Source organism: Oncorhynchus keta, chromosome 27 (genome assembly GCF_023373465.1).
Source record: "Oncorhynchus keta strain PuntledgeMale-10-30-2019 chromosome 27, Oket_V2, whole genome shotgun sequence".
In the NCBI taxonomy this organism is placed as follows: Eukaryota; Metazoa; Chordata; class Actinopteri; order Salmoniformes; family Salmonidae; genus Oncorhynchus; species Oncorhynchus keta.
In genome coordinates, this window is record NC_068447.1 from 30974510 (window position 1) to 30998696 (window position 24187).

General features: G+C 44.7%; 1 protein-coding gene across 3 annotated transcripts in view; it reads right to left on the minus strand.

The window, feature by feature from the left end:
- The window catches only part of nadka (NAD kinase a), a 39080-nt gene extending 19023 nt beyond the window's left edge, over nucleotides 1–20057 (minus strand). Inside the window, exons 1-3 of one of the 3 annotated variants that reach the window (XM_035738563.2) lie at nucleotides 19916–20057; nucleotides 11592–11753; nucleotides 1614–1697 (exon numbers count right to left, since the gene is read on the minus strand). In XM_035738563.2, coding sequence (XP_035594456.1) covers nucleotides 1614–1697; nucleotides 11592–11740 — 233 coding nt within the window. In that variant the 5' untranslated portion in view covers nucleotides 11741–11753; nucleotides 19916–20057. Of the gene's footprint in view, nucleotides 1–1613; nucleotides 1698–11591; nucleotides 11754–19732 lie in introns of all 3 variants that reach the window. The other 2 variants (XM_035738564.2, XM_035738562.2) reach the window with 2 other exon arrangements.
- Nucleotides 20058–24187: the final 4130 nt, after the last annotated feature.

The window sequence follows — 24187 nt, forward strand, 5'->3', positions numbered from 1 at the left end:
AGGTAAAGCTCCGCCTCATCTCAGCTAACGATAACACCCACACGTAGCATGCGCTCCAGCAGGTATATCTCACTGGTTAACCCCAAAGCCAACATCTCCTTTTGCCACCTTTCCTTTCAGTTCTCTGCTGCCAGTGACTGGAACGAATTGCAAAAATCACTGAAGATGGAGACTTATATTTCCCTCACTAACTACATAGTCTATCTGTAAATAGCCCACCCAATCTACCCACCACATCCCCATATTGTTTTTATTCACCTTTCTGCTCTTTTGCACACCAGTATTTCTACTTGCACATCATCATCTGCTCATTTATCACTCCAGTGTTAATCTGCTAAAATGTAATTAGTTCACTACTATGGCCTATTTATTGCCTACCTCACGCCATTTGCACACACTGTATACAGCGAGAGCATACAGGTCGTGGTGGGTAATATATGGGGCTTTGGTGACAGAACGGATGGCACCGTGATAGACTGCATCCAATTTGCTGAGTGGAGTGTTGGAGGCAATTTTGTAAATGACATCGCCGAAGTCAAGGATCGGTAGGGGATCGGTAGGATAGTCAGTTTTACGAGGGTATGTTTGGCAGCATGAGTGAAGGAGGCTTTGATGCGAAATAGGAAGCCGATTCTAGATTTCATTTTGGATTGGAGATACGTAATGTGAGTCTGGAAGGAGAGTTTACAGTCTAGCCAGACACCTAGGTATTTATAGTTGTCCACACATTTTAAGTCAGAACCAGAGTAGTGATGCTAGTCGGGCGGGCGGGCAGGTGCAGGCAGCGATCGTTTGAAGAGCATGCATTTAGTTTTACTAGCATTTAAGAGCAGTTGGAGGCCACGGAAGGAGTGTTGTATGGCATTGAAGCTCGTTTGGAGGTTTGTTAATTAACCATGTCCAAAGAAGGGCCAGATCTATATGGAAGCGGGCTAATCACTTGACCGGCTCTCTGTTCTGTCATAGATCCATCTTCAGCATGGGAAAGCTGCAGAGTATAACCTTAACCATGTTATGTCGGTTGACAAACAAAGCCTAGCTTGACCCCAATGGAATGGAGAAGACTTTACTTATTGGATGCAGGTGAACAGTCCATGTTGTCTGACTGGTTCAGTGTAATTAGAAATTAAAAAGTTTTCCACTTGAGTCCAAATACCATTTAGGAGTCATTCCCGACAATGGGGAGATTCAAACTATTTTGGCCCTCAGTGATCCAAGTTTCTTACATCAGGCAATTTATATTGAGTTATGGTTTGGATTCAATTATGTTATACATCATAAATCTTAAGCACAGGAACTTGCGCCAATCAATAGCAGCAGACAAAAGCATGGCATGGTTCTGACTTCCTTCTAAGGCAACTTCCTTCAATAACTATTTAGCTGGAAGAGATGTTATCCAGAATATATAAAATAGTCTGAATAATAAAATAGTCAATTTTAGATTTTTATGGCTAATAATTGATTTAACTACTGCTCGAAAAAGCATGCACAAAACAATTACTCAATACATTCTAATTAACTGTGTGGAAAATAAGTGACTCTTCCCCCCCAAAAGTTGGTAAGAATCACAAGCACCATGTGTAATTTAAAAACATCCGTTGTTAGGGACTTACATGACTGCGTGTGGATTCTGCAGCATACATGCTTTCGGTCCAAAAGTGGTCACAGGACTTGGTCCATGTAGAGACTGATTTCTCCTGAAACATTTGAATGACAAAGAGAAACAGGTGATTAGTTTTATACTGATAACAACCTAAATGAAAATTATTCCAGTAGTCTGGTCTTTCTCAATTCAAACCCTTCTGGTTCCTCCCCTGTGTTTAGGTGAAAATAGCTACTTTAAAAAAAAGTCAGAAAGTAAGCTATACATTACCAGTCAAAAGTTTTAGAACACCTACTCATTCAAGTGTTTCTTTATTTTTGACATTGTAGAATAGTGAAGACATCAAAACTATGAAATAGCACATATGGAATCGTGTAATACCCCAAAAAGTGCTAAACAAAAAAAGAGATTCTTCAAAGTAGCCCCCCTTTGCCTTGACAGCTTTGCACACTCGTGGCATTCTCTAAACCAGCTTCACCTGGAATGCTTTTCCAACAGTCTTGGAGTTTAAATTCTATATATTGATTATCCGAAACATACAATATACTTGCAGTGAAGCCGCTCAACAACTACATCATACCAGTCATCCAACAGATTCCCATTCAGAGCGACACACAGAAGCATCCAGGGTCAATGCCCTGCTCAAGGACACGTTGAAAGATCTCCCACCAGGACAAAAAACTTTAACCCTAACCCCCCCGAGATCCCCGCATAGTTGCCCAATAGCTGTCCCTCAACCATTCAAGACCCCTCCCACAGCCCCCCCAAGAAGAAAAAAATAAGAATATCCATTTCCCACCCCCAAGAACCCCCAAATGCACCAACAACCAAGAGAATGAACTACAGAGAAAAAAGGAAGAGACAGAAGAAAACAGCAAACAATGCAAAGAAAATGTATATATAAAACATTTAACACAAAGGACATCAAGGGCAACTAAAATCATAATAGCAATGCCAACTGTATATGTTTGTGTGCATGTCTGGCACTATTACAAGCAGTGTGTTCTAATATGAGTTTATTTGAATGAGAGAATGTGTGTATTTGCATGTGTACAAACACCTGCACGGCATCAGCCTCAGGCAAACCGGCATTAGCTGTAAAAACACTGCCCCTCAGTGTCATTCAAACATAAAATTGTTTTATTTTGACGTAATTCTTTACTTTAAATATTTGTTCATTCCATCTCCAGCTCTGCAACTCCACTCCCACTTGTCTCCAAATCCACGTCCCAACCCACCTCTCTCTGCTGGCCACCTTAAGATTTATACGCAACACATACCTTTCAACTATGCTATGATGTTTAACGTACAATTCCAATCTAATCGAATCCACAGATTGCGAGTTGAAGATAAATACTTTTACTAAGAATATTAGTATTGACTGACCCGATCTCTCCAGATCTTCGAACAGTACGATTTCTAGGGTAAATTTTTTTAACCTGAGACCAGAAACAGGCTACCTGAAGGCAATACCAACATAAATGGTCTATAGATTCTGTATCCTCACAACAAAATCTGCAGAGCTTCGATGATTTTATGCCCCAAATATTCAACATTTTTTTGGCGGCAAGAATTCTATGTAATAATTTTAGCTGAAAAGCACAAAGTCTTGAATCTTGCGTTGTTTTATATATCAACTCATACACCCTGTATCATGGACTACGTACATCAAATCTCTTCCCAAATATTTTGCAATCTGTATGGCACAGTTGTCAACCAGCACATTTGAGTTGAGCCATAATAAACTCGGCAAAAAAAGGAATGTCCCCTCACTGTCAACTGCGTTAATTTAAACAAACTTAACATGTTATATTCATACAAATATTTACACAAGATTCAACACCTGAGACAAACTGAACAAGTTCCACAGACATGTGACTAACAGAAATGGAATGTGTCCCTGAACAAAGGGGGGTCAAAATCAAGTCAGTCAGTATCTGGTGTGGCCACCAGCTGCATTAAGTACTGCAGTGCATCTCTTCCTCATGGACTGCACCTGATTTGCCATTTCTTGCTGTGAGATGTTACCCCACTCTTCCATCAAGGCACCTGCAAGTTCCCGGACATTTCTGGGGGGGGGAATGGCCCTGGCCCTAGCCCTCACCCTCCGATCGAACAGGTCCCCGAGGTGAGATTGAGATCCGGGGTCTTCACTGGCCATGACAGAACACTGACATTCCTGTCTTGCAGGAAATAACACACATAATGAGCAGTATGGCTGGTGGCATTGTCATGATGGAGGGTCATGTCAGGATGAGCCTGCAGGAAGAGTATCACATGAGGAAGGAGGATGTCTTCCCTGTAACGCACAACGTTGAGATTTCCTGCAATGACAATAAGCTCAGTCCGACAATGCTGTGACAAAGCCCACAGGCCATGACGGACCCTCCACCTCGTTTGTGGGATTATTAGGATGTAACGATCCTGTGCAGGTACACATGGTCTGCTACTGCGAGTATGATCAGCTGTCCGTCCCGTCTCCCTGTAGCGCCGTCTTACGCGTCTCACAGTAGACATTGCAATTTATTGCCCTGGCCACATCTGCAGTCCTCACGCCTCCTTGCAGCATGCCTAAGGCACGTTCACGCAGATGAGCAGGGACCCTGGGCATCTTTCTTGGTGTTTTTCATAGTCGGTAGAAAGGCCTCATTGGTGACCTAAGTTTTCATAACTGTAACCTTAATTGCTGTTAGTGTCTTAACGACCGTTCCACAGGTGCATGTTCATTAATTGTTTATGGTTCATTGAACAAGCATGGGAAACATTGTTTACAATGAAGATCTGTGAAGTTATTTGGATTTTTACGAATTATCTTTGAAAGACAGGGTCCTAACAAAGGGACGTTTTTGTTCTCTTTTCAGGGGGATGAAATTGAAAATTGGAGCCAGGTCTGCGAAGCTTGTTTGAAAAATACTTTTTTCAAAGTATATAATTTTCAATTTATTGAAAATGAGACATGGCAATCTGTACAAAGGCAAAAATTAAACAATGGATGAGCTTTTCTTGAGAACCATTTAGGGTTCAAGTAAAACGTTTAAATATAAAAGCTTCACTTATTCAAACATTCTTGAAGGAGTTCCCACATATGCTGAGCACTTCTTGGCTGCTTTTCCTTCACTCTGTGGTCCAACTCATCCCAGAACATCTCAATTGGGTTGAGGTCTGGTGATTGTGGAGGCCAGGTCATCTGATGCAGCACTCAATCACTCTCCTTCTTGGTCAAATAGCCCTTCCACAGCCTGCAGGTGTGTTGGGTAATTGTCCTGTTGAAAATAAATGATAGTCCCATTAAGCGCAAACCAGACGGGATGGCGTGTCGCTGCAGAATGCTGTGGTAGCCATGCTGGTTATGTGTGCCTTGAACTCTAAATAAATCACAGATAAATCAGTGTCACCAGCAAAGCACCCCACACCATAAAACCTCCACCATGCTTTACGGTGGGAAATACACGTGAGATGATCATCCGTTCAGACACACACACACACACACACCTCTCACAAAGACATGGAGGTTGAAACCAGAAATCTTAAATTTTGAAAATGTCCATTGCTCATGTTTCTTGGCCAAAGCAAGTATTTTTAGTGTTCTTTAGTAGTGCTTTCTTCGTAGCAATTCGACCATGAAGGCCTGATTCATGCGGTCTCCTCTGAACAGTTGATGTTGAGATGTGTCCGTTACTTGAACTCTGAAGCATTTATTTGGGCTGCAATTTTTGAGGTTGTTAACTTATCCTCTGCAGCAAGAGTTAACTCTGGGTCTTCATTTCCTATGGGTTCCTCATGATATCCAGTTTCATCCAGTGTCAAAGTTCTTGAAATGTTCCGTATAACTGACCTTCATCTCTTAAAAGTAATGATGGGCAGTCGTTTCTCTTTGCTTATTTGAGCTGTTCTTGCCACAATATGGACTTGGTCTTTTACAAAATAGGGCTCTCCCTGTATACCCCCCCCATCTTGTCACAACACAACTGACTGGATCAAACGCATTAAGGCATTCCACAACTTAACAAGATACACCTATCAACTGAAATGCATTCCAGGTGACTACCCCATGAAACTGGTTGGGAGAATTCCAAGAGTGAGCAAAGCTGTCATTTAGACAAAGGGTGGCTATTTTTTATTTCATCTTTATTTAACCAGGTAGGCAAGTTGAGAACAAGTTCTCATTTACAACTGCTACCTGGCCAAGATAAAGCAAAGCAGTTCGACACATAGAGTTACACATGAGGTAAAACAAACATACAGTCAATAATACAGTAGAAAAATAAGTCTATATACAATGTGAGCAAATGAGGTGAGATAAGCGAGGTAAAGGCAATAAATAGGCCATGGGTGTGAAGTAAATACAATATAGCAATTCAGACACGAATGGTAGATTTGAGTGTGCAAAGTAGAAATACTGGGGTGCAAAGGAGCAAAATAAATAAATACAGTGGGGGAGGCGGTAGTTGTTTGGGCTATGTACAGGTGCAGTGTATTTGAAGAACCTCAAATATTTTGATTTGTTGAACACTTTTGGTTACGACATGATTCCGTGTGTTACTTCATAGTTTTGATGTCCTCACTATTATTCTGCAATGTAGAAAAGAAAAACTCTTGAATAAGTAGGTGAGTATGTTTTAACTTTCGCACGGTAGTATAAATGTGTTGAGACACCTCAGGATGCCTTTTCAAAATAATTTATGAAACCTCAAACCATGAGAAGAATGAATACTAAGCCCTGGGTCTGTTAGTTTGGTATGAAACAATAAAGTACCCATCCTGCATAGGCTAGGCCTACATTTTCAATATCCCCTCATTTACAATGAGAGGTTGCAAAATAATTGCCGCTCTAATTATTATATTTTGACAATTCTACCGCAATTTTCAGGAGAAGTTGGAAGCTATTAAAATGTCTTCAGATATAGGTATGATTCCTTTCTAGGGCTGTTAATATAAATTATTTTGCAAGGAAGTCAAATTAAATATGATATTATGCAACACCCTCTTCACCCATCTGAAATTTAAGCTTAACCAATTGAGAAATACTATTAATCTCAAACACTGATTAAAATGTAATGTCCAACCTCAGCTTTGGAAATACTGCAACAGCAAATAATGAAATAGGAACATAATAAATTAGGCTGCAACCAAAGAAACATTCAGTTTCACACACAGTGACCTGTTATCTTCTAAGTTCTCAAATACAGATAGAAAGCCAGCTTCAAGAGTGCAGCAGTGTAAGAATCCTGAACTAATTTTCTAAACTTCATTAAAATATCAGTACTTGTTTTAGAACTTAGATTGTATTAAAGGCCATTTCCAATTGGGCTAAATGAGTTCACCTGCTCTGACGCTGCTGGATAAGCCTCTCCTCCCCTCTCAGAAGGCCCTCTGGTCAATCAGGTCACGTGACTCAGGTTAGCAAATCCTATTAGCGGTCTGGTTCTAAAAGTTTGCTATCTGTTACTACACTACAGGCTGCAGACAAACACAATGTGTTTGTGTGTGTGATGCTTAAGACGATGATAATTTATGGAGGGCTCAGCTGGTAGTTGCCATCACACACACTCCCTCCACTTCCTGCATCATCCACCGTGGGGAAACACACTTGATGTGTCGTTTCCTGCTCTGGTTGTCTGAGGGACTGTACAGTATTTCACATTTGAGATGGTGAAACTTCAAACCACGGACATGTCGTAATGGGCTGCGTATATATACTCTCTGTCAACCTCAAACCACACTGCAAAGGAGAGGCTAGCACATTTAGGCCTACCAAAACGGAATAAATTAAGTGTGAAAGTGGCAATTATGGGTCTGTGTGTTATCTGAAAAGCATTGCTCACCAGGAAATCTCTTATGTTGATTCAACTGTCATACGACAGATGCCTCATTCTCAGTCGCTAAAACACAGTACCCTTTCGCCAACACCAGATTAGAGGTCGACCGATTAATCGGAATGGCCGATTAATTAGGGCAAATTTCATGTTCTCATAACAATCGGAAATTGGCATTTTCACCTTATCAGCTCGGGGGATCCAATCTTGCAACCTTACAGTTAACTAGTCCAATGCAATAACGACCTGCCTCTCTCGTTGCACTCCACAAGGAGACTGCCTGTTACGCGAATGCAGTAAGCCAAGGTAAGTAGCTAGCTAGCATTAAACTTATCTTATAAAAACAATCAATCATAATCACTAGTTAACTACACATGGTTGATGATATTAATAGATATTATCTAGCGTGTCCTGCGTTGCATATAATCTGACTGAGCATACAAGTATCTAAGTATCTGACTGAGCGGTGGTAGGCAGAAGCAGGCGCGTAAACATTCATTCAAACAGCACTTTCGTGCGTTTTGCCGGCAGCTCTTCGTTGTGCGTCAAGCATTGCGCTGTTTATGACTTCAAGCCTATCAACTCCCGAGATGAGGCTGGTGTAACCAAAGTGAAATGGCTAGCTAGTTAGCGTGCACTAATAGCGTTTCAAACGTCACTCGCTCTGAGCCTTCTAGTTGTTGTTCCCCTTGCTCTGCATGGGGAACAGGGCTCCGGGCAGCCGAGCGGAAATGGAGGAAAACTCGCCTCCCTGCGGACCTGGCATCCTTTCACTCCCTCCTCTCTACATTTTCCTCCTCTGTCTCTGCTGCTAAAGCCACTTTCTTCCACTCTAAATTCCAAGCATCTGCCTCTAACCCTAGGAAGCTCTTTGCCACCTTCTCCTCCCTCCTGAATCCCCCCTCTCCTCCCTCTCTGCAGATGACTTCGTCAACCATTTTGAAAAGAAGGTCGACGACATCCGATCCTCGTTTGCTAAGTCAAACGACACCGCTGGTTCTGCTCACACTGCCCTACCCTGTGCTCTGACCTCTTTCTCCCCTCTCTCTCCAGATGAAATCTCGCGTCTTGTGACGGCCGGCCGCCCAACAACCTGCCCGCTTGACCCTATCCCCTCCTCTCTTCTCCAGACCATTTCCGGAGACCTTCTCACTTACCTCACCTCGCTCATCAACTCATCCCTGACCGCTGGCTACGTCCCTTCCGTCTTCAAGAGAGCGAGAGTTGCACCCCTTCTGAAAAAACCTACACTCGATCCCTCCGATGTCAACAACTACAGACCAGTATCCCTTCTTTCTTTTCTCTCCAAAACTCTTGAACGTGCCGTCCTTGGCCAGCTCTCCCGCTATCTCTCTCTGAATGACCTTCTTGATCCAAATCAGTCAGGTTTCAAGACTAGTCATTCAACTGAGACTGCTCTTCTCTGCATCACGGAGGCGCTCCGCACTGCTAAAGCTAACTCTCTCTCCTCTCATCCTTCTAGACCTATCGGCTGCCTTCGATACTGTGAAACCATCAGATCCTCCTCTCCGAGTTGGGCATCTCCGGCGCGGCCCACGCTTGATTGCGTCCTACCTGACAGGTCGCTCCTACCAGGTGGCGTGGCGAGAATCTGTCTCCTCACCACGCGCTCTCACCACTGGTGTCCCCCAGGGCTCTGTTCTAGGCCCTCTCCTATTCTCGCTATACACCAAGTCACTTGGCTCTGTCATAACCTCACATGGTCTCTCCTATCATTGCTATGCAGACGACACACAATTAATCTTCTCCTTTCCCCCTTCTGATGACCAGGTGGCGAATCGCATCTCTGCATGTCTGGCAGACATATCAGTGTGGATGACGGATCACCACCTCAAGCTGAACCTCGGCAAGACGGAGCTGCTCTTCCTCCCGGGAAGGACTGCCCGTTCCATGATCTCGCCATCACGGTTGACAACTCCATTGTGTCCTCCTCCCAGAGCGCTAAGAACCTTGGCGTGATCCTGGACAACACCCTGTCGTTCTCAACTAACATCAAGGCGGTGGCCCGTTCCTGTAGGTTCATGCTCTACAACATCCGCAGAGTACGACCCTGCCTCACACAGGAAGCGGCGCAGGTCCTAATCCAGGCACTTGTCATCTCCCGTCTGGATTACTGCAACTCGCTGTTGGCTGGGCTCCCTGCCTGTGCCATTAAACCCCTACAACTCATCCAGAACGCCGCAGCCCGTCTGGTGTTCAACCTTCCCAAGTTCTCTCACGTCACCCCGCTCCTCCGCTCTCTCCACTGGCTTCCAGTTGAAGCTCGCATCCGCTACAAGACCATGGTGCTTGCCTACGGAGCTGTGAGGGGAACGGCACCTCAGTACCTCCAGGCTCTGATCAGGCCCTACACCCAAACAAGGGCACTGCGTTCATCCACCTCTGGCCTGCTCGCCTCCCTACCACTGAGGAAGTACAGTTCCCGCTCAGCCCAGTCAAAACTGTTCGCTGCTCTGGCCCCCAATGGTGGAACAAACTCCTTCACGACGCCAGGACAGCGGAGTCAATCACCACCTTCCGGAGACACCTGAAACCCCACCTCTTTAAGGAATACCTAGGATAGGATAAGTAATCCTTCTCACCCCCCCCCCCTAAAAGATTTAGATGCACTATTGTAAAGTGGCTGTTCCACTGGATGTCATAAGGTGAATGCACCAATTTGTAAGTCGCTCTGGATAAGAGCGTCTGCTAAATGACTTAAATGTAAAGTAACGCTGCTTCGATGGTGGCTGTTGTCGTTGTGTTACTGGTTTGAGCCCAGGGAGGAGCGAGGAGAGGGACGGAAGCTATAATGTTACACTGGCAATACTAAAGTGCCTATAAGAACATCCAATAGTCAAAGGTTATTGGAATACAAAATGGTATTACGGGAAATAGTACTATAATTCCTATAATAACTACAACATAAACCTTACCTGGGAATATTGAAGACTCATGTTAAAAGGAACCACCAGCTTTCATATGTTCTCATGTTCTGCGCAAGGAACTGAAACGTTAGCTTTCTTACATGGCACATATTGCACTTTTACTTTCTTCTCCAACACTTTGTTTTTGCATTATTTAAACCAAATTGAACATGTTTCATTATTTATTTGAGGCTAAATTGATTTTATTGATGGATTAAATTAAGTTAAAATAAGTGCTCATTCAGTATGGTTGTCATTATAACAAATACAATAAAATATTTAAAGGCTGATTAATCGGTATTGGCTTTTTTGGTCCTCCAATAATCGGTATTGGCGTTGAAAAATCATAAATCGGTCGACCTCAACACCAGATGTTCATAATCATGGTTGAAGCATGCAGGATTCTCCAACAAGGTAATGGTGCTGCTGAGTACGGCACAGGGGAGGGCTAAAAGTTTGTAACTGCTATTTTGTGCATTCTTGAGCATTTTTTTTACCCTATTGGGATATGGTGCCTGGCCTAAAATAAAAAGTACAAAAATGTCCACAAAACAAAATTTGTTACAGTTTAGACAAGGAAATCAGTCAATTTAAAATTCATTAGGCCCGAATCTATGGATTTCACATGACTTGGCTGCGGTGCAGCCATGGGTGGGCATAGGCCCACACACTGGGGAGCCAGGCCCAGCCAATCCGAATGAGTTTTTCCCCCACAAAAGGGCTTTACAACTGACAGAAACGCTCCTTAGTTTCGTCAGCTGTCCGAGTGGCTGGTCTCAGACGATCCTGCAGGTGAAGCAGCCTGGATGTGGAGGTCCTGGGGTGGCATGGTCTGCGGTTGTGAGGCCGGTTGGACGTACTGTCAAATTCTTTAAAACAATGTTGGAGGCAGCTTATGGTAGAGAAAGTAACATTCTCTGGCAACAGCTCTGGTGGACGTTCCTGCTGTCAGAATGCCAATTACACGCTCCCTCAACTTGAGATATATATTTTTTTTAATCACATAGTGGCGTAGCCAATCCACAGGGTGGCGCAGTACCACAGTTACATTCTCTGGGGAGAAACCTGGTACTCCCAGAAGTGTGCATATACAATTTGCGCATACACATTGAAAATGAAAAAGTTCATGTGAATAACAAAAAAATAGGGTAGTGAGAAAACCAAGAGTGACTTTAAATTTGATTGTTCCATCGTTTATTTTAGTATTCCACACGGTGAAGTGAAAATGGGGTGATAATACGGTACCTGTAGTCGCAGGCAGTGGCAGAAGAGGTGCTCAGACTGCGGGTCTTTCTGGTGCGGATGGCCAGGCCACGGGCGGGGGTCTCCCCACTATCAAAGTCAGAACAGCAGTAGGGGACAGCCTCCACTCCAACCTGCTCTCCAGTTTCCATCTCAGCTCACAGTCTGATAGGAAACAGGCCACGAGGGGACAAAAATGGAGGCGTCAGGTCTACACAATCAACAAGGCAGGGTAACAGGTTGCCTTCAAAAGTGTGTCTCTTTTACGGTTTACATAGCCCAGAGTTTAACCTTATATGATATGAGTCTATAAGCTTCAGCTTTGGACTACTGTTAGCTAGCTTAGAACGCAAGGTCAGCGTACCTAGTAAGATAAACTTAAGCATGTTGTCTTTTTGGTAAAGTTATAGCATGTATGTGCAACATTTAGCATACAAAGTATCTAGCTAGTCAGTGGCATATGACAAACTTTGAAAAGACCTTGAACTTGTATCTGTATGTATGTATGGAGGCTCAAGAAATTGCATAGGAACACCGACTGTGCAAATGACATTACCCATGAAGTATTACTAGCTATATATCATATTGCGTTGATCATGCTTTCAGCATTACGTTAGCTAGATAGCTAGCTAGTTACATATAAAGACAAGTGTGATTGCAAGCCAGTCAATAACTACATTGCTAGCTATCTGTTACAGCTAAGTTAGCTAGCTCACTTTTCCAAAATAGTCTAACCACTGCTGGTATGACAAGTAACTTGGCTAGTACTTCTTCTCTTGTCATGGAGCTTACTACGGCAAGGTTATTAAACCCGGCTCGAATGGCAATTAATCTAGGTGGTGGGCCGCACAAGCCATCTGCTTTAGTTTTTGAGATGATTGATCACTGTCGACAGAGGAGCTGGTTTTTACATAGTGTATATTTATTTCTTCTGAAAACATTTCTGTTGGTTGGCAATGTCAACTCTTCCAAATTTTTCCTAAATGTAGGTACATTTTATGTTAGCTAGCTGGACAGACAAACACTGCAGAGTACTACACTGTAAACCAATCACAACACCTGTACTATCCATGGAACTATTGTTGCTAATCACGTCTGCCAATGACATGATCCATACCAAAGGCAGTAGACAGTTGGTGACAGCTCGAGAGCTCTACAGTCTGACAAACTGCTCTATCAGGTAAAGTATTTTATTTAGTTGTAGTTACAGAATCATTATAACATCAATGCAAGCTCTAAAATGACTCCAAACAACCTTAGTAAAGTAGCTATCTTGCTAGTTTGCTAGCTAATTACAACAAGTAGATATGTTGCTGGCTTGCAAGAGAAGATAAAACTATCACTAGCTAGCATGTCATTCCGGGACAAGGAGCATTTTAGCTATCAGTTTATTCCAAGTAATAATTTAAGACTACAAAAATCTATAGGACAAGTATTGTAAAGCTAATACAGTCATCAAGGCAGGACCCACTAATTAAATACATAATGATATAAGTCTTATGTGTCCCGTGTATATATACATCTACATCTTTCTTCGCATATCTTATAAATATTTTCTTTTCCAAAAACTCAACTTCAAAACACTCTCCTGCAACCCACCTCACCAATTTAAAAAAAAAAATGTATTTACCTAAAATCTGAAATCCACAATAGAAGCTAGCCAGAAGCTAAGAAGCTAGCCAGCTTACTGACTAACGTTAGTATTCAGCTAACCACAGTTGATGGTCATCAGATATCCTTTAGCTCAAAAAGCGATCGCCAGTTTTATACAACATGACCAGAACATACGGGACCTATTTTTCTCTCCATATCCCCGGATTTCAACCACAAGCTCTGGTCATTTACACCTGGATCTCGCAGCTAGCTAGCTGCTGTCCGTGTGACTATTGGCTTACATCGATCTCGGAGCAAACATCAATTATTCCGGAGCTAGCCAGCTGAAGAGTTCCATCAGCCACTCCTGGGCTACAATCACCTATTGTAGGTGGATTGATCCCACCTACAATAGGTGTATTGGATTGTATTGATCCCCCTTGACCCCCTCTACCATACAGAACCCCACTAATCTACCGACGGAAACAGACCTCCATCCTATGCTAGCTTGCTACCGTTGGCCCAACTAGCTGTCTGAATCGCCGTTACCCCAACCAAACTCACTACTAACTGGACCCTTATGATCACTCGACTAAGCATGCCTCTCCTTAATGGCAATATGCCTTGTCCATTGATTTTCTGGTTAGTGTTTATTGGCTGATTTCACTGTTGAGCCTCTAGCCCTGCTCATTATACCTTATCCAACCTTTCAGTTCCACCACCCACACATGCGATGACATCACCTGGTTTCAATTGAGACAATATCTCTCTCATCATCACTCAATACCTAGGTTTACCTCCACTGTATTCACATCCTACCATACCTATGTTGTACATTATATCTTGAAGCTATTTTATCGCCCCCAGAAACCTCCTTTTACTCTGTTCCAGACGACCAATCTCATTGCTTTTACCCGTACCCTTATCCTACTCCTGCAGTGCCTAGCTCCACTCCTATTCCTCAGGTGCTCTCTTTTGATTACTTCTGTAACCGTAATAGCCTTGGTTTCATGCATGTTAACATTAGAAGCCTCCTCCCCAAGTTTGTTTTATTCACTGCTTTAGCACACTCTGCCAACCCGGATGTCCTAGCCGTGTCTGAATCCTGGCTTAGGAAGACCACCAAGAACTCCATCCCAAACTACAACATTTTCAGACAAGATAGAACGGCCAAAGGGGGCGGAGTTGCAATCTACTGCAGAGGTAGCCTGCAGAGTTCTGTCCTACTATCCTGGTCTGTACCCAAACAATTTGAACTTCTACTTAAAAATCCACCTCTAAAAAAACAAGTCTCTCACCGTTGCCGCCTGCTATAGACCACCCTCTGCCCCCAGCTGTGCTCTGGACACCATATGTGAACTGATTGCCCCCCATCTATCTTCAGAGCTCGTGCTGCTAGGCGACTTAAACTGGAACATGCTTAACACCCCAGCCATCCTACAATCTAAACTTGATTCCCTCAATCTCACAGAAATTATCAATTAACCTACCAGGTACCACCCCAAAGCTGTAAACACGGGCACCCTCATAGATATCATCCTAACCAACTTGCCCTCTAAATACACCTCTGCTGTTTTCAACCAAGATCTCAGCGATCACTGCCTGCATCCGTAATGGGTCAGCGTGCAAACGACCTCCACTCATCACTGTCAAAAGCTCCCTGAGACACTTCAATGAGTAGGCCTTTCTAATCGACCTGGCCGGGGTATCCTGGAAGGATATTGACCTCATCCCATCAGTAGAGGATGCCTGTTTTTTTTTAAATGCCTTCCTCACCATCTTAAAATAAGCATGCCCCATTCAACAAATTTAGAACAAGGAACAGATATAGCCCTTGATTCTCTCCAGACCCAACTGCCCTTAATCAACACAAAAACATCCTATGGCGTTCTGCATTAGCATCAAACAGCCCCCGTGATATGCAACTTTTCAGGGAAGCTAGAAACCAAGGGCTATATCTAACTACACAGGCAGCTAGAAAAGCTAGCTTTTTTTTACCCCCCTTTTTCATGGTATCCAATTGTTAGTAGCTACTATCTTGTCTCATCGCTACAACTCCCGTACGGGCTCGGGAGAGATGAAGGTTGAAAGTCATGCGTCCTCCGATACACAACCCAACCAAGCTGCACTGCATCTTAACACAGTGCGCATCCAACCCGGAAGCCAGCCACACCAATGTGTTGGAGGAAACGCCGTGCACCAGGCAACGTTGGTTAGCGTGCACTGCGCCCGGCCTGCCACAGGAGTCGCTGGTGCGCGATGAGATAAGGATATCCCTACCGGCCAAACCTTCCCTAACTCGGACGACGCTATGCCAATTGTGTGTCGCCCCACGGACCTCCCGGTCGCGGCCGGTTACAACAGAGCCTGAGCGCGAACCCAGAGTCTCTGGTGCACAGCTGGCGCTGCAGTACAAAGGCTAGCTTTTTCAAGCAGAAATTAGCTTCCTGCAACACAAACTCAAAAAAGTTCTGGGACGCTGTAAAGTCCATGGAGAATAAGAACACCTCCCAGCTGCCCACTGCACTGAGGATAGGACACTGTCACTGCTGATAAATCCACTATAATTGAGAATTTCAATAAGCATTTTTCTACGGCTGGCCATGCTTTCCACCTGGCTACCCCTACCCCGGTCAACAGCACTGCACCCATGTTGATGGAATTTATATGTTCCAATTAATGATTAGAATATTCCACCCTGAAACCATATAAAAGACCAGTGAAATGTATCAGAATCATAAAATTATGTGTGTAGTTTTAGTCATGATGTGTGTAGTTTTAGCCAGAATTAGGGTAAAACAATAACTGTACAATATGTCTCCATGGTATCTTGAACACAGACTATCCCTGGCTAGGGGCCTCTGAAAGATTGAGGAAAGGACGGGAGGTACTTCCCACGGTCTCCCTATCTTGAGGGAGGACAGGGAGTGATTCTCACGGCCTCCCCTAATCTTCGTCGGCTGGGTGGTGGTACAGTATGTGCGTAGGATACCTAATGTTTGTGTGTGTAAGTATGTGTGTAAGGAGTCTGTGTATGAAAGTATTTACGTAAGAAGCCAGTATAAAATGAATGGTCTTGTAAAACAAACCAGCGCGCTCGTCAATAAACCTTTGACCATTTTAGCTTCGTCTGTTTCATTCGACCAGTATCTTACAAATTCTGAGTTGCAGACTGAGTAGTATAATTTAATTGGGTTATGAACCTTTAGAACTTACTTTTAATTCTCGTGACAACCCCCACAGCAACTTGCCCAAGCCTTCCCCATTTCTCCTTCTCCCAAATCCAGTCAGCTGATGTTCTGAAAGAGCTGCAAAATCTGAACCCCTACAAATCAGCCGGGATAGACAATCTGGACCCTTTCTTTCTAAAATGATCTGCCGAAATTGTTGCAACCCCTATTACTAGCCTGTTCAACCTCTCTTTCGTGTCGTCTGAGACTCCCAAAGATTGGAAAGCAGCTGCGGTCATCCCCCTCTTCAAAGGGGGAAGAAACTCTTGACCCAAACTGCTACAGACCTATATCTATCCTACCCTGCCTTTCTAAGGTCTTCGAAAGCCAAGTCAACAAACAGATTACCGACCATTTAGAATCCCACCATACCATCTCCACTATGCAATCTGGTTTCAGAGCTGGTCATGCGAGAACCTCAGCCACGCTCAAGGTCCTAAACGGTATCTTAACCACCATCGATAAGAAACAATACTGTGCAGCCGTATTCATTGACCTGGCCAGGCTTTCAACTCTGTCAATCACCACATCCTCATTGGCAGACTCGATAGCCTTGGTTTCTCAAATGATTCCCTCGCCTGGTTCACCAACTACTTTTCAGACAGAGTTCATTGTGTCAAATCGGAGGGCCTGTTGTCCGGACCTCTGGCAGTCTCTATGGGGGTGCCACAGGGTTCAATTCTCAGACCGACTCTTCTCTGTATACATCAATGATGTCGCTCTTGCTGCTGGTGAGTCTCTGATCATTCATACTCGTCGCCAAACCCACTGGCTCTAGGTCATCTACAAGACCCTGCTAGGTTAAGTCCCCCCTTATCTCAGCTCGCTGGTCACCAGGTATATCTCTCTGGTCACCTCCAAAACCAATTATTCCGTTGGCCGCCTCTCCTTCCAGTTCTCTGATGTCAATGACTGGAACGAACTATAAAAATCTCTGAAACACTTACCTCCCTCACTAGCTTTAAGCACCAGCGGTCAGAGCAGCTCACAGATTACTGCACCTGTCCATAGCTCATCTATAATTTAGCCCAAACAACAACCTCTCCCCCTACTGTATTTATTTTGCTCCTTTGCACCCCATTATTTCTATTTCTACTTTGCACATTATTCCACTGCAAATCTACCATTCCATTCTTTTACTTGCTATATTGTATTTATTTTGCCGGACAGGACGGACAGCTGATCCTCCTCGCAGTGGCAGACCACGTGTACCATCACCTGCACAGGAACGGTACATCCAAATATCACACCAGCAGGACAGGTACAGGATGGCAACAACTGCCCGAGTTACACCAGGAACGCACAATCCCTCCATCAGTGCTCAGACTGTCCGCAATAGGCTGAGAGAGGCTGGACTGAGGGCTTGTAGGCCTGTTGTAAGGCAGGTCCTCAGACATCACTGGCTACAACGTCGTCTATGGGCACAAACCCACAATCGCAGGACCAGACAGGACTGGCAAAAAGTGCTCTTCACTGACGAGTCATGGTTTTGTCTCACCAGGTGATGGTCGGATTTGCACTTATCGTTGAAGGAATGAGCATTACACAGAGGCCTGTACTCTAGAGCGGGATCGTTTTGGAAGTGGAGGGTCCATCAAGGTTTGGAGCGGTGTGTCACAGCATAATCGGACTGAGCTTGTTGTTATTGCAGGAAATCTCAACGCTGTGTGTTACAGGGAAGACATCCTCCTCACTCATGTGCTACCTTTCCTGTAGGCTCATCCTGACATGTCCCTCCAGCATGACAATACCACCAGCCATACTGCTCGTTCTGTGCATGATTTCCTGCAAGACAGGAATGTCAGTGTTCTGCCATGGCCAACGACAAGCCCGGATCTCAATCCCATTGAGCACCTCGGGGGACCTGTTCGATCGGAGGGTGAGGGCTAGGGCCATTCCCCCCAGAAACGTTCGGGAACTTGCAGGTGCCTTGGTAGAAGAGTGGGGTAACATCTCACAGCAAGAACTGGCAAATCAGGTGCAGTCCGTCCACGAGGAGGAGATGCACCGCAGTACTTAATGCAGCTGGTGGCCACAACAGATTCGGACTTACTTTTGACCCCCGCTCCCCTTTGTTCAGGGACACATTATTCCATTTCGGTAAGTCACATGTCTGTGGAACTTGTTCAGTTTATGTCTCAGTTGTTGAATCATGTTCATACAAATATTTACATGTTAAGTTTGCTGAAAATAAACGCAGTTGACAGTGAGAGGACGTTTTTTTCTTTTTTTTGCCGTGTTTATATCATGAGCTTCCTGGAAATTCCCAGCCCTGGTATTGGGCAATTACAATGACAAATAATCTGGTTTAGAAATCAAACTCTGGTAATTTAATTGCAGAGCACATTGTACAACTGTTTTTAGAGAAGTTCGCATTGTAAGGTACGCTTATGTTATGCCATATGTATTGGCTAATATACATATGCAGCTGTCGTTTTTAAACCTCCATTCTAGCATACATGCCATCTTCCTATCTACATTATTTTGTTTGGACTAATATGAAAATTATATGATTGAATGTTTAAGCTTGCAACTAGTTAATTTAAATTAAACAATCATGCCAAAACATGATTCAAAATTGAATTCACTGAGAAATAGCTCATGAAACACTAGCTTCCTAAGCAGGCACATCAAGACCATTCGTATAGGATGCTGCATATTTCAAGTGCACTCAAAGTAATATTTATCTTACGTCATTCAGTCTTTCGGAGCTAAAGTTAGGTTAGTCCCTCTGACTTAACACACAGACATTCGGATCACTATTTCATGCGAGGCTGTATTTACATTTTAGCTAGGTAGAAGCAGATCATTGGCTGCGTTCATCATGAGAGGTACGCACAGGAGTACTGATTGGTTCCAAGTTTAGACGTTTTTGCCTGAGCAGACAGTGTTGAAACAGTTACTTATTATGAGAAAATGTGCAAGAATTTAAAGGTGCCAACAAATTAAACAGTAACCATAAGAATATTTCATTGTCGATGACAAAACAATTACTCTCCTTCCTCGGCGTAGGTCGAGCAACCAATGTTTTCGGCGTCGGCTTTCAACCTACTGTATTTACCTAAACGTTAGTTCAATTAACAGCAACACAACAGGTACCTAGCTAAGCATGCTACCTAACTAGTTATCAAGATAACTATCTAGTGAGCTATCTGATAGCAAATCTGTCAGGCTAAAAATGTAGCTAACTAACCAGCTTCAACAGAGAAACCCGGACTAGCTGTCCAAGCCAACTTTTAAGCGCAAGCTAGCGTGTCTGATGGCTAGCAAGCAAAATAGCCTAGCTATCTACTTTACGTCAACGCCTTCAAGGCAGCTCACCGTTTGAGGTAACAAGTCGTTATGATTTGCCACGAAAATTGGGGCCGCACTACCGAAAAGGCTCTCTTAACCTGCTATGAAAATCACTTCGTATCGAAGTGGCGTGAAAAACGTTGGATCAAAGCTTCTCCATTACTGTTCCCTCGAACTGCCTCTTCTTCACTTATACGGTCTATGACTTGCCTGGCAAAAATACTGTCTTCGGCGTTCAATAGTATCCAGCTGTATCCTCGCAGCAGCCTGTGACTTCTTCTTCGGGATAGTGTTGGCTGATCGCATCAAATTTAAGTTGCTTACACCGCCATCTACTGTACTGGAGTGTGAGGCCATTCACGGCCTACCTATATTTAACCTGGCAAGTCAGTTAAGAACAAATTCTTATTTAAAATGAAGGCCTAGGAACAGTGTTCAGGGGCAGAATAACATATTTTTACCTTGTCAGCTCGGGGATTCGATCTAGAAACCTTTCGGGTACTGGCCCAATGCTCGAACCACGAGGCTACTTGCTGCTAAGACCTTACACCAAACCTCAACACGACAGACAATGTCTTCTCCGTTTACCCTCGCTCTCCACCGGATCAAACGGCAAGCGTCACAGACACCGGAAATCTTCACTTTCAGCTGATCTTCCTAAACATTTAATGCCACCCCAGTTATCACTCCTTTCAATGGTGCCCTGCGCTGGAGAGCAAAGCAAGTCACATTTATTGTCCCAAATCGTGCGATCCGGGTGCCCACTCCCTCTGGACTGAAAAAACACAATAAATCATCCCAAACCTCTTCTCCACCCAACCTACCACCACTAATGGATCAGCCTAAATGCAAGGGTCCATTCTCTCCACAAATCTTACTCCCACTGGGCCAGAATCATCCTTTACATCCTCGGACCGAGGCCCGAACTCAGCGGTCCTCACTGCAGGAACTTCATCCACACTCTTGTCAGGTTCCATAGCTGAGCTACTGGAACACGTATCCCTCTTTTTGCACTAGACACCAACCTTCCTCACCATATTGCTTCCCTCTACACTCAACTTCTTCTCAACAGTCATCACTGCATCTGCCACCACATCTAATTCATCCTCACTCTCGTCACTCAATTTCCTCAAGTTATTCCAAGAGTTCTGTGAAATCCATCATTCCAAATTCCCTCATAACCATTTCCACTGTCCTCCTTTTTTCTTGTCCAGCATCTTCTCCTTCACCAGATCTTTCAGAAGGCCTGTGTAATCCCACACTCCATGATTACTCATAATATGCTCCACTTTCTTTCCTTATTTCCTTTTCCGCCACCTTCTCCAATCACTCATGTTCTCCAAACATTTCTCCCTGTGCAGCCTCTCCAATGCCATCTTTACAACAGCTGTCTGTTCTCCCAGCCTGTGATGAAAACTACCCTGTCATTAACAACAATCCTTTCGCCATCTACTGGCCGTAGTTCTTCTTCTTTGGGATTGGATTGGCAGATCGCATCCAACTTTTAAGGTGCATACACCGCCACCTGCTGTACTGGAGTGTGAGGCCAGCCACGACCAACCAACATTAAAATATCTTCATTAGTCCTGTTCCTCTAAGTAAAAAAGTCTAAGACACCACTTCCATTCCCCCACTACACCACACAAACCAGCCTCTATAACCCTTTCTACATCATACAGTTTACAAAATATCAACACACTGTTTCCTCCACCAACCACTCATCACACAGCCATGTTTCATGTCTCATCATTCACAACGTGCCATTCAAACCTGTGTGCCCAACCCATAGTCTACTCCACACAACTTCCTCTCTCCTACATCCCATACTCCTTATCTCTTCCTTTACTGACCTGAGCACCTGATAAAATTGCCTCCCCTTACAACTAACTTCCTAGTCTGTTTGTCAAAGATCAATCGCTTCTGCCTAGATCAAGGACTTGACTTCCATGCGGCCCAGCGGGAGCTGAATATCTTCCCTCTCTCTCCTCACAGCACTCTTATCCACCACATCAGCCTTCTCATTACCTCCACACCCACATGGGCGGGAACCCAGCAAAAGCTTCCCACCACTACCATTCTCTCCAGTCACATTAACAGCACCGTCATCTCCACAAACAGTCTCCCCTATCGGACCTGCCCATCTTCACACTACTCAACACTGCAGCCAAATCAGAGAACATCACCACTGAGTGGTTTCACCTCCTCCACCCATCTCAGACCTATAATCACAACCAACAACTCAGCCGCATACACTGACATATAATCTAACATTGAAATCTGGGATATACACCCCTGCCTAATCAAAAGAGAATGATCGCGCTCTCCAAGAACCTTGGCTGGTATGTAAAACCTGCAAATTCAGAGAAACAAAAAGGCGTACTGGGTTCGCACTCAAAAAGATGTCACAAAGCTTACTTCATTATTCAATGTTTGTAATTATTTTCACTGCATCGGGGATAGCATACACAGACGTTTCAGCTTTACAGCCTTCTTCAGTGTAGGTACAATTTTATTTAAATTCAAAACAGTATTTGTAGAGAACATATAACCAGCAGGTACTTTTAATCCCTGTTACCACTCATCTGCCAATCAGGGATGTGGCTTTTCTGGTCAACCTGTAGACAAATTAGTAACAAAGAAATAAATAATTATAGGGTATGGGAGCGGGCACCAAGGGCAACTCACAAATCAACATTTACATTTACATTTACATTTAAGTCATTTAGCAGACGCTCTTATCCAGAGCGACTTACAAATTGGTGCAATCACCTTATGACATCCAGTAGAATAGTCACTTTACAATAGTGCATCTAAATCTTAAAGGGTGGGGGGGGTGAGAAGGATTACTTATCCTATCCTAGGTATTCCTTAAAGAGGTGGGGTTTCAGGTGTCTCCGGAAGGTGGTGATTGACTCCGCTGTCCTGGCGTCGTGAGGGAGTTTGTTCCACCATTGGGGGGCCAGAGCAGCGAACAGTTTTGACTGGGCTGAGCGGGAACTGTACTTCCTCAGTGGTAGGGAGGCGAGCAGGCCAGAGGTGGATGAACGCAGTGCCCTTGTTTGGGTGTAGGGCCTGATCAGAGCCTGGAGGTACTGAGGTGCCGTTCCCCTCACAGCTCCGTAGGCAAGCACCATGGTCTTGTAGCAGATGCGAGCTTCAACTGGAAGCCAGTGGAGAGAGCGGAGGAGCGGGGTGACGTGAGAGAACTTGGGAAGGTTGAACACCAGACGGGCTGCGGCGTTCTGGATGAGTTGTAGGGGTTTAATGGCACAGGCAGGGAGCCCAGCCAACAGCGAGTTGCAGTAGTCCGGACGGGAGATGACAAGTGCCTGGATTAGGACCTGCGCCGCTTCCTGTGTGAGGCAGGGTCGTACTCTGCGGATGTTGTAGAGCATGAACCTACAGGAACGGGCCACCGCCTTGATGTTAGTTGAGAACGACAGGGTGTTGTCCAGGATCACGCCAAGGTTCTTAGCGCTCTGGGAGGAGGACACAATGGAGTTGTCAACCGTGATGGCGAGATCATGGAACGGGCAGTCCTTCCCGGGATAAAGAGCAGCTCCGTCTTGCCGAGGTTCAGCTTGAGGTGGTGATCCGTCATCCACACTGATATGTCTGCCAGACATGCAGAGATGCGATTCGCCACCTGGTCATCAGAAGGGGGAAAGGAGAAGATTAATTGTGTGTCGTCTGCATAGCAATGATAGGAGAGACCATGTGAGGTTATGACAGAGCCAAGTGACTTGGTGTATAGCGAGAATAGGAGAGGGCCTAGAACAGAGCCCTGGGGGACACCAGTGGTGAGAGCGCGTGGTGAGGAGACAGATTCTCGCCACGCCACCTGGTAGGAGCGACCTGTCAGGTAGGACGCAATCCAAGCGTGGGCCGCGCCAGAGATGCCCAACTCGGAGAGGGTGGAGAGGAGGATCTGATGGTTCACAGTATCGAAGGCAGCCGATAGGTCTAGAAGGATGAGAGCAGAGGAGAGAGAGTTAGCTTTAGCGGTGCGGAGCGCCTCCGTGATACAGAGAAGAGCAGTCTCAGTTGAATGACTAGTCTTGAAACCTGACTGATTTGGATCAAGAAGGTCATTCAGAGAGAGATAGCGGGAGAGCTGGCCAAGGACGGCACGTTCAAGAGTTTTGGAGAGAAAAGAAAGAAGGGATACTGGTCTGTAGTTGTTGACATCGGAGGGATTGAGTGTAGGTTTTTTCAGAAGGGGTGCAACTCTCGCTCTCTTGAGGACGGAAGGGACGTAGCCAGCGGTCAGGGATGAGTTGATGAGCGAGGTGAGGTAAGGGAGAAGGTCTCCGGAAATGGTCTGGAGAAGAGAGGAGGGGATAGGGTCAAGCGGGCAGGTTGTTGGGCGGCCGGCCGTCACAAGACGCGAGATTTCATCTGGAGAGAGAGGGGAGAAATCAACCGTCCCAGTTGTTCGCTCACCCAAATATATAACACCAATTCATGAGGTAGCCTTCCACA